Here is an 11,366-nt window from a genome sequence, read left to right on the forward strand (position 1 = left end):
TAAATAACTTGGACTAATTTAACTAAATCTTAAAATACGTAAAAGATAAATCCTTGAAAATGATTTGTGCTGCTGAATGGGTGACTTTTGTAGGAAGCTGTTGTCATTGGTCAGACAGCCATTGACAAAAAGTGGGAGGTTCCCGGAAAAAAAAAAAATCACTAACCGGAAGGAAAGGCCAGAGCCCAAGAAGAAGAAGAAGAAGACAGCCGCAGCTGATGAGACCAACGAAAGAAGGGAAAGTAATGTAAGTCAGAAAACAATTTTTTAAATTTATCTATTTATTTATTTTTTAATGGAAGTAAAAAAAGTTGCTTTGAATATATGGTGGACTTTTTGTCGAAGAGCTGTTATCCCTTGTCTGGTCACATTTTGATCAACCAACCAGTCAAGTTGGGGCTCAACCTTAATGTCCATTAGACTGGGTCGAGTAGGCTACGAGTTTCTAGCTTTGAGAAGCCACATATTCAAAAAACTACTCATAAAACCTTGCTACAAATGTTGTTGAGAGACATGTGTCAACGTTTCATGCCAGTAGCAGATACAGTAATGAGGTATCCGAGTTTCTCATATGTCAAACAGCTGACGACGTGCTGCCGAGGAAAGGAAAGTTGTCTAATGACGTTTTTGACACTGGGCAATGGCTGCTAACAAAGCTAATGCTATCAGAAGTCAAGTTTACCTTCCAATAACATAGCAATAGTTTTGCTGTTTCAAAACTTACAAGCTAGTGCTAATGCTAGGCGAAAAGTAAAGTTAATAGCTGAGGTTATATTTTTATATTAGTACAAGGCATCGTCAACCCATGCACGTTAATGTTATAAGTGTATGTTCTAATTTAGCTAACACAGATACATTGTTCTTTGCTGATTACTGAATCGATAGTCTGTTTTATCTATGTTAAGAAGTCGACCTGTCTCCTCTTTCAGGAATGTGCATCAGCCAAAGCCAGTCATAACTAGAAAGAACGTCTTCCGTGTATATATATAATATATATATAATATATATATATTATATATATATAATTTGAAAATATTAGTTATCACCTTACTATTTCAGCTGTGGTACCATGTTTTCTATGCAGCCAGTTAAGTACTTAATAATCGGTTTTATCTTTAAAACTGGAGTTAAAATATTTCATATCAAAGATGCATAAGAAGGTTGTTTTCTTCAAAGAGATCCTGTAAGGAAAATTTGTGTAGTCGTTAAACAGCCTTTTAATAGTTTCGTAATAGTTTTTTTTTTTTTTTCTTTTCTTAGACTTTCTTTGGAGCTCCCGGCATTCTCCCTAGTTGTGAGTAGATTTCAGGTTTTTAGTCACAGGCCAGTTAATGTCCACACTCTTTAACTTTAAGCAGCGCTGTGTCATTATAAAAACACGACTGCTGAGAGCAGTTATTTTGCAATTCTGCACATTGCATCGTTGAGGTTGTATGTCTGCGTCAGTGTCTACTTATGTTTAATGGCAGTTACAATCACACATATGTGTGGACCTTTAAAGTTACTGTTTATGGCTTAATAAGGGGAGCAGAGCTTGGACCTTTGAGACAGGGGGATTTACAGTTACCAACACTTGCTTGAGCTCCTCTGTTTATGGTGTATGGACCTTGACCTCCTAAAGAGGTCCACCTATCTTGACAAGCCAGTGCTGATGAAAGATGTGTGGTATTTTATTCTCCATCAGTGTGACGTTTCTACTTTTGGTCCAGCATTTATGTTTTTGCATCGTTTCAAGTTTTAGGTAGTAAGAGTTAAAGTGTTTATATTGTAAATATTTTAAAAATATTTTATAATTTAAGCTAGGTTTTGTATCTTCATTTTCTAAAGTGTTTCACAGTTGAAATGAGTTTTTGTTGTGTGGTTTTTTTTTTATTTATAAGGACGTTAGCCTTGGATTGGATTCAACTACTCTTATATCTACCCCTGTTTTAAAGGAAGACAGCAAGCATTGGTACTTTATCTAACTCGATAGAAGGAGACCATAGAATAAGAGAGATTAAATTCGGATTGGACATCCCTGACTTAATGTGCCAAACATGTAACAATAAAGGGAAAAAAATTATATTTAAGGTCACTTAGTAAGTCTTGAGTCCATTGTTTGTAGCAAAAACAGAATTTTAGTTTTAAATGTGAGAACTAGTGTTTACACTTTAATTTCAAAAGTAAGAATTTGGAAGAAATTTTTACTTCTCACCCCAAAAGGTAAGTTGTTCAATTTGGTACCTAAGCAACGTCTTTCTTCTTTGTAATTGCTAGCCACTGGTCTGTTAGGAATTATATACTGTATCACAAGGTGGTGGTTGGGCCTTAGGCCAACTATGTTTCTAGCTTTGATCAATGAGCTTTTCACACAGAAGTCACAAGCAAAGGAAGTGCCTGTGATTTCCTTTTGGTCTTGCAAAGTGGTAATGATGAGTGGATCCTGTTTATTTTTCCTGTCTTGTGTCAGCACTTTCCCCTTTAAACTGTACTAAGGTATTGCTTATTATAGACTAAAACTTGAGTAGCATCTTGGATCAGAAGGGTTTTTGGTTTTATTTCTGATCTTCATTATGTGCTTTTTTAATTGCCATTCTTGTAGTGCTCTGGAACATGTGCTACTTTACTTTTAGAAGACATTGTGAGCATTATAGACAAAAGGAAAATGGAGATACAACCCTGCATATCAGATACCGCCAGCTGTTCGTTGACCCCACCCTTTCAATTAAGTAAACAGTGCATGTCTCTGCTTGTTTTCTTAAAACTAGTGTAGCGACAACTTGTTGGACTATTTATTAACTGATTAAGACCTTAGATGCCCTCTAAACAGCATGTGGACAAACTTGAGGGTTACTTTTTTAGATCAATCTATTTATTTGTTTCTAAACTATTGTGAACCAGTGGTTATCTATGGATATTTTTTATGTTGTAAAATGAAGGATTCTTTTATAATATTCATGATGTTTTGCTAAGTTAAATTTTTGCGGTTTGTTAGCAGCTTTATGTTTTGCATGCCGAAGAACAGGGGAAAAATCTAAACTATGTCCGAACATCAGATCCACACCAGTTACAAACTGACAATACTCCCAGATGCTGCTACTATTTAAACGCTCGTTTAACTTTCAGGAAAATGTTTGACCATCAGTTTGCAGGGCCTCATGTTTTTAGGAATAAATGTAACATTTATTATTATTATTAAATATAGCAATAACAATATGACTTGTAATTTATAAACACACATTAAATACATGTGTGTTGATGAAGGTTTTAATCCACTCTTGCACCTGTACATGCTGGTAAGTTGTAAAATGGACACAAAAGCAGAACTTGATCTAACTATAGTACAGCTCTCATTACTACATTGGCGCTTGTTCTGTTTCATGTCAAAGTGTCTGTGCAGTTTTGATATTGCACATATGGTTATTTCAGTAACAATAAATATTGAGTTTTTTAAGGGCTTAAACATTTATCTGTTCCTGATAAAGTGAATGTCACTGTATCTGGATGTTAGTAGTCACAGTTGGTGTAATTTCCTTTTTCATTTGTTCTGTTTTTGTTTTTGTTTTTTGTTGATGTGAACCCATATTTGTAACAGCAATATGCAGAAATGATATAATTTTACTATGAGAGCCCACATTTTTTACTTTCATTTAGCAGCAGAATCAGCTACAAGAGCATTTAATTTGTGCACAGATTTTTAAAATCAGTTATTAAAAGAATTACAATCCCTGCTGCTTTCTTGGATATCATGCTGGCTGCGGAGCATACAGGAGACCATGATGAATATTTTACAGCCTCTCTTGCCTGCACCTTCTTCCTGCCTTTTCTCCTCCCCCTTTGTCTGACCCATGTCCCACTGTCTCTCTGACCCACTTCTTGTGGAGGTTTTGAGAGCCCATTAGGCATACCATCAAAGCATCTGTTGCAGGCTACTTAAAATGTGTGAAGCAGGCCTGTCTCGATGTGAGAAACCATCTTGATCTGTGATGTCAATAAGCTGCTTCAGCTATTGATGTTCTGTGCAGTGGCGTGTTGCGAACAGTCATTACATTATTAATCAGAAAGATGTATGTTAAGTCAGTAAATATTTTCCTGTTAATACATGTAGTTAGTTTAGTTGATAGCATAACAAGTATTAGTAGAGGTAATCTGAGCTGGTTTGCCGTCTTTATGCTTTCTGAAAAACCTCCTTTGGTGTTTCATCATGAATTATGACCAGCATTTTTGGGGTCAGCCAATATTTAATTTTATATCAGATGTGACAAAACTGTGCTACACAACATAATTATGTTCTATTTGTCTCAAAACTTTATTTTTCTTATTTTTGTGTAAAGAGAACCTGTTCAAGAAAGCCATTGCTTCCTCTAGTGAGGTATGTTAACAGGTGAAGTCAGCTCAGCTGTTTGCAATCAGATAAGTACAGACTGACTGTTTTGTCCCAGTGAACAGAGCTCCTTCATTCCTTCCCTAGCTTTGCGGTGCAGTGAGCATTAATGAGACTGCTTGTCTGCTAGTTCAAAAGTCCAATCTGACCTCAAGTGCATTGCTGTGTGTGCTAAATAGCAGCAGGTGTGCTTCCATACACCCTTAATTAAAATTATAAACTTATGTAAGTTTAGAAGCATGTTAAAGATGAATTTGGTAAATGTATATGGCATGGTTGCTACACTGTCAAATGAAACATGCAAGCTCTGAATATTTCATGGGCATAGCTGTGATCTTGAGTCACATGCTAGAGATTAAACTCAGCTCAGAGGTGAGCTGAGAAAAAGCTTTGCACAACCAAACTAGCTACAGTGGGATATTCCCTTTATTTTTCCTTATTTTTAACATTTCCCCTCTCCACAAATGTTCTATCCTCCTGCTCGTCCTAAATATTCATTGTGCTTCTGTACTTAACTGTCCCTGTGACAGTACTGGATTTAATGTGCTCAGCAGTAAAACATGTTCTGCAATCTTCACTTCCTGCTTTGAGCTGAGCTGTTTCCTGTCCTTTGACCAAGCAGAAGCTGACGGACCTGTGTATCAGCCAACTGAAAAAAAACAGATCAGGCAAAGTTTCAGATACCTTTAACTGGCTGGCATGAAAAAAAAAAAAAAGATTATTGTTGGTGTCATATTCTGTTGGTACATAAAACTTTGAAACTGAGAAACTGGATGTGACAGAACACAATTTAAAAGTTCTAGTTACTTAAGTATTTTTTTAGGTTCTTACTTCAAGATGTCAAGTGCTTTATTCAAAGAATGATCTACAATTTATTGATTTTCTTTATGGATATAAAAAGAAAATATAGTCATTGAAAGTTGCTTATGTATAATTTTAAATTGTGCTTTATTTTTACCTTTTTATTTTTATCTGGTTTACGTGTCTTTACATGGAGACAGCCATAAATACATCTTGAAACTATCAGTAGACGAGTCAATAACAAAATGTTAACTCTTGTGTGTTTGAACAAAGGAGAATTCTGATTTCTATGCTTGTACGTTTTTGAATATATTATCAAAATGTCAGTAATTTATGTGATATATAATGATAAAGGTGTGTTATTGATAAAAGATGATTAAAGCTTTAATATGAAATATGAGCATAAGCTAAAATAATACTGACATGCAGATAAGATCAAACTTTCCCGGGTTGTAGCAAATTTCAGGACTGTCCATAGAAGAGCATCATCTCTACTTTTTCAAGTAAGAACAATGTTCAAAGTTTAGCTTAAAGATGTTATATTTAAAAAAAAAATCAATATGTCTAAAGGCTGCCAAGTCAAACATGGAGTGCTCAGATTAGAGGTTTTTTTTTCCCGGTCAGCGAACCATTCAGGTGTATTTTAGCAAACTCATGTTAGGCTGTCATGTGACTGACTAATTACCCCAGTTTTGCTCTACCAATTAGTAGTCATTGTTTACACCTCTGTAAGGTTCAGCCATCTCTACCAAGGATTTCTGGATCTCATTCATGGTGAACATAAGGGTCTTTGTTACCTGTTTGGTTTGGCTGGATAGATGGATCCAACTAGGCTGTTGGTGCATATGATTTGTTACATTAAAAGAAACAGGAGGTTCTTTACACTTGGTGGAACAGCAACATGTCCAGATTGTAGCCCGCTTTTTGACTGATTGGGGTCAGGATGGTTCCCGCTTGGATCACAAGCTGAATTTAGAGGGTTTAGAAAGTGGATGAATGTACTCTTGGTCCTTTTTTTGATATTGCAAAGGTGTTGTTGTATCCTTATGTATGTGCCTTGATACAATCCAGATTTTAAGGATATTCGCTTGATCTCACAGCTTAGTTTCCAGCATTAACCACGAGCCCGTAAGTATTCTTTCCTGATTATTTTAAATAATTAATTTATGCACAGATGGACTTCTTTCTGTTTTTTTTTCTTATTTTTTCAAGGGCAATTTCTGTGTGTCAGTCTTATCAATCCCATATGCAGTTAAAACTGTGTGTGTATCAAATATGATCTCAAATCAGAAGGCAAAGTTTGGTTAAAACAGAAAGTTAAGGTGTTTTCCTGTGGCACTTGTTTATACAAAACAAGATTAGATAATTAACTCAGAGTTGGGTGTGGGTGCAGTGCAAGTTTTGATGCCACCAACTTTGATTTTAAGGTGTTTAACATCTTTAAGTTGACACAAAAACTCTGGTGCTGTTATTGTTAGAGTTGAACAATGTTATTTAATTCATGTTCATAAATATCAGCAAGAGATTAGATTATTTGTGTTTTAGAAGGGGTTTAGAATTGAAAGTCTCTTCTGGTTTTAACTCCATATGGGATTGACAAGACACCATGTTTTTTACTTGGAGTAAAGCTTAACAGAATGTGTTATGTTTTCCAGCTCCCACTGGTGAGACCTCTTCTTCCTTCTGCACATCTACCTGAGTGACCTGATCTTGCCAGTGTCACCAGCCTTCAGTATCAAGCCCAAGTCTCAAGTCAACCATACAGCCTCCTCCCTGATAAGTCTTCTTTCTCACAATTTTCAACACGGTAATATGGCAGGGCGAGGTGGACCAGCACGTACCAACGGCATTGCCGCAAGCAGCAAGATATGTCAGTTTAAGCTAGTCCTGCTGGGGGAATCGGCAGTGGGGAAGTCCAGCTTGGTGCTTCGCTTTGTCAAAGGCCAATTTCACGAGTACCAAGAGAGCACCATCGGAGGTGAGAGTTTCTGCTTTGATGTCCACATTTGTGTCTGCTTTCTGTTGTACTTAAAGAGTATCACAACCATATGTCTCCTGTGTGGAAAAAAAAGAGTATACACTGTGTACTGTCAAGCTGTAATGGTGTACAGAAATCATTGTCTGATGTTTAAAGACTAATCAAAAGCATTTGAAAAAATGGATTTTTCTGGCAATTGGATTGCTTTTCTTACAGTATAGAAGAAGTACTAGTCATTTCATCCTTGTCATAAACCCACTACGGCGTGATAGAGATTAATCCATGTACAAATATTTTGTACTCGCACAAAAAAGAACAAAGTAAAAACTTGTGCTTTGTACTGAAGCAGAACAAAACCATGTCCTTTCTAGCAGAGAGGAACTGTTTACTTGCAGGTCTTACTGTTTTTCTGTTGCTGCTTTATGCATGACAAGGAAGTGGTATAACCAGTTCATGGCATATAACCCGACTCAAAAGAGCCTTCAGGCTGCTCACACTCAGCAGACAGGCATATAGATTTAGTGGAAAATTGTTAAATTACATGCATTATTTTTGACTAAAAAATACTGCAGTTTAAAAAAAAGGAACTTGAGGCCACAGATGAGTGAGGTTACTTGAAACAAAACGGAATTAAGGTAACAATGGAGGATTTCCTGGACCTCCTGTTGATGACTGAAGCTGATTTATAAAAGACGACTTGAGTTTCAAAGGAAGAATATCATATTTTTGATATTGAAAATTTGAATAAAATTGAGGCTTCTCCACATTATAGCAACTTCAGCCCAGAGCAAAATGAAGATAAAATTTTAATGAGAATGTCAAATGTAAATCATCAGTCCAACTGAAGGAACATCAGTGACGAGTTTTCTCTGGAACTGCTGACTCTTCAGAGCTAGTCTCCCACCCACTTTCTTCCCTCCCATCTTTCCCACTGGCATTCCATTGCCTCACCATTCAATGTTGAACACACACATTTCATTGCCGTTTAAGACAACATGCTGCCTTTTTAGTAACTACAAAGACTTTGTTGTCTTGGACAGAAATGAGCTCTTTATCTTTGTGAGCATGTTTAGATTGGCAAATGTTAAGAGCCTGCAGGGAAATCCAATGCAAACTTGAAAAGAAATTATTAAAATGATGGCACCAACAACCATGTTTGAGGTTGTCTTAGTTTTGATGGCTTTTAGTGACTCATTAAATCTAATCAGCTGTGACATGTCCTGCTATAACTGAAATGTGTTGCTAAAATGTTGCTTAGCTTGATTGTAAAACGTTTGAGTTCATTCATTGAATGTGACCCTAGTTTTTCTTTTTTTTTTTCTTTGTTTTAATAGCCAGTAAATTAAGTTGCGTAGCAACTGTTGATCATAATGTATTTAATCTTTTCTAGTTTCCACTCTAAGTTGGACTATCTTTTTCCCATTTGTCATGCATGAGGTTGCTCGTGAGTAATGCTGCCTTTGGATGTAGAGACAGGATACTCAGAAAGACTAAAAACGAGTCAGCATTTTTGCATTTTGCTGAATTTGTAGTTGGCTGGTCAACGATTACAAAGCTTTAAAGACTGTGCTATGTAAGAGGGAGCTCAGCTTCCTCCATCATGTGACAGTTGTGTGATTAAAGTGAGATGAATGCAGTTGTGCAGTCATTCATAATCAGCAGAATTTTCCTAGTGTACTTCTAATGGCTTGTATTTTTGTACTGATTCTGACATGTGATGTTGATGTTCCCAAACATTTACATTTCTATTTTATTGTAGCTACAGAGTTATTAACATTATAAAAACAAAATCCTCCCCTCAGAGATAGATCAGCAATTTCCTGCTTTCTGTGTTTCTTTTTGGAGTCTCATGTGTACAGCTTTTTTTTTTTTGCTTTATTTTCAGCTGCCTTCCTCACACAGACGGTATGTTTGGATGATACAACAGTCAAGTTTGAGATCTGGGACACTGCAGGACAAGAACGGTATCACAGCTTGGCACCTATGTACTACAGAGGAGCCCAGGCTGCCATTGTGGTCTTTGACATCACCAATACAGTAAGTGACTCTAGCACTCTAGCAGGACATCCGCCAAGACAGTCAAAAACACACTTATGTCATCTGTTTGCTAACCCTTGTCTTCCAACTTTGAGTTGATGATTGTTGAATCTAAGAGGCAGCAACAGAACTTTGCTCTCTGCTTTTCTACAATTAAATGTAGCATTAAAGTTACACTAGTGATGTAACACAGTGTCTTATGATTGTGTGTGTGTTTTAAGGATACATTTACACGTGCAAAGAACTGGGTGAAGGAGCTCCAGCGACAAGCCAGTCCCAACATTGTTATTGCACTGGCAGGAAACAAAGCAGATCTTGCCAACAAGAGAGCTGTAGATTTCCAGGTAAGGGCAAAGATTTCAAGATGTAGCTTTAAGTTCTTTATTTTATTCTTAAAAATATATATACATACTGTCAATTTGCCCTGAGGTATATCATGTTTGTTTCTTTAGGAAGCACAAGCATATGCAGACGACAACAGTTTGCTCTTCATGGAAACTTCAGCCAAGACTGCTATGAATGTCAATGAAATTTTTATGGCTATAGGTAAGAATTCCTTAATTTTTAGATAAGTTGTCATAAAATAATAAAAAGGCCTAGTATAATTTTCCAGAACTCATGCACTCAAGCGCTAAAGTTTTACCTCCAAAAGTCAATACAAAAAAAGCCTTTTGCTTTCAAATATGATGGAGGACACAACAAACTAGATCCTCACACTTTTAATTGTTATTGTTTCAGATTTTCTTCGTCTTATATTAGAACACGCTGTTCTTTTGTTCCACAACAAATGACACGTGATTCTTTCAAAACTGTTGATTGAAGTTTTTCAAATGATCAGATTATTTAAAGTAAATAAATATAGTCAGATTCTTCATTCTGCCTCATTTTCATGTTCTATTCTCAGGCTGAAATAATCTATTTTTTTTCTTTTGTTTAAAAAAAAAAAAACAGCCAAGAAGCTTCCGAAGAATGAGCCTCAGGGTGGAGCGGGCACTGGGGTACGAGCCAGAGGCGGCGTGGACCTGCAGGAAGCAGCACCACAGGGCCGAAGTGGCCAGTGCTGTGGGGGCGGGAACTAACTCAATGAATTAGCAGATCCAACTAATCTACAGCTCCGAACAACCAGACCAGATATTAGCCAGCTGTCAAACAACATCCCATTGGTCAAACTCAACCATGGCCGGACCAGCTATCCTATCAGCTCCAATTAACTGTTTGGCAAGTGAGTTCACTGGCCTGAAAACTGCCAGAGCCCACTGATGGTTCTAACTGATGAACCAAGAAATCTACCTACAGGCTTATTTTACAGAATCATGTTTGAATCCCTGGACCTGCCAATCCATGACCTCTCTTTTGATGATGGACACTTGATGTCACCTTGGAGGAAAAAAAAAAACAAAAAAAAAAACAAAACAAACTCATCCCATTCATGGAAGGAAAGAAGATCAGTCATTACCGATGGCACTTAATAGAGCCATGTTGTTCACTTTCTGTGTTTGTGTAGAGGAAAATAAATTGTTGCAACAGGAAGGAAAATAAACAGCCTTATTGGCCCCCACCCTTTCTCTGCCACTCCTCGCTTTCCTAACGCACCATAAAAGTTTACATCACAATCATTCGGCACAGATAAATCAAGGTGCGTGCAACATCCTTCTCTTTGTCTTGTTCCTGGTTAGCTTCCTGAATAAGATGAGGAAAAGTTTCTTCCCAGAGAGCAGGAATGGACATATTTCTTTCTTGATAAAGCTCTGTAGATTGAATGACTTACATTAATATCACTATTTTTTTTTGACACATGCTGGTCAGTATGATTTTTAAAACCTAGACTCGAAGGTTTTACGATCACCCATATGTTATCAAACCATACACAAAAAAGAGTGCTTTACTAACATTGTCACCCATAACATAATTTAGCATTAATATAAGGTTTTTGAATAATCAGTGTAAAATGGCAAATACATAAAAGCAAGATTTGTTTTCTTGACCAAATCACAACTGTATTGAAAACATATTGCTGTATTCGTAACAGACTCAAGTTTATAATCTGTAGTTATTGTCAAAATGATATCTTCCCAAACTCTACATGTTTTGTCAACTTTAATTATGTTGTGATGTTTTTTCTTTTTTTTTTGTCTGTTTTTTTTTTTTTTTCTGGAGATTTATGATATTAAATGCACTGGTTCCGTC

At 36.5% G+C, this 11,366-nt stretch overlaps 1 protein-coding gene across 2 annotated transcripts; it reads left to right on the forward strand.

Moving 5' to 3' along the window:
* Nucleotides 1-154: 154 nt before the first annotated feature.
* Nucleotides 155-11,366, forward strand: rab5c (RAB5C, member RAS oncogene family). 2 transcript variants are annotated; one of them, XM_042002426.1, is made up of 6 exons: nucleotides 155-247; nucleotides 6,820-7,142; nucleotides 9,028-9,179; nucleotides 9,401-9,523; nucleotides 9,632-9,725; nucleotides 10,131-11,366. In XM_042002426.1, the coding sequence occupies exons 2-6, from the start codon at nucleotides 6,977-6,979 to the stop codon at nucleotides 10,256-10,258; spliced, it is 663 nt and encodes a 220-aa protein (XP_041858360.1). In that variant the 5' UTR covers nucleotides 155-247; nucleotides 6,820-6,976; the 3' UTR covers nucleotides 10,259-11,366. The 2 variants fall into 2 exon arrangements, with proteins under 2 accessions (XP_041858360.1, XP_041858369.1); XM_042002435.1 differs by lacking the exon at nucleotides 155-247 and adding an exon at nucleotides 1,277-1,294.

The sequence above is a fragment of the Melanotaenia boesemani genome, chromosome 2 (assembly GCF_017639745.1).
Source record: "Melanotaenia boesemani isolate fMelBoe1 chromosome 2, fMelBoe1.pri, whole genome shotgun sequence".
Classification (NCBI taxonomy): Eukaryota; Metazoa; Chordata; class Actinopteri; order Atheriniformes; family Melanotaeniidae; genus Melanotaenia; species Melanotaenia boesemani.

Excerpts from the sequence above, each read along its gene's own strand:
- rab5c (XM_042002426.1), top strand. The coding sequence starts at position 6,977 with ATGGCAGGGCGAGGTGGACCAGCACGTACCAACGGCATTGCCGCAAGC. Across the intron at positions 9,524-9,631 it reads AGAGAGCTGTAGATTTCCAG|GAAGCACAAGCATATGCAGA; the intron begins GTAAGGGCAAAG and ends TTGTTTCTTTAG. Across the intron at positions 9,726-10,130 it reads TGAAATTTTTATGGCTATAG|CCAAGAAGCTTCCGAAGAAT; the intron begins GTAAGAATTCCT and ends AAAAAAAAACAG.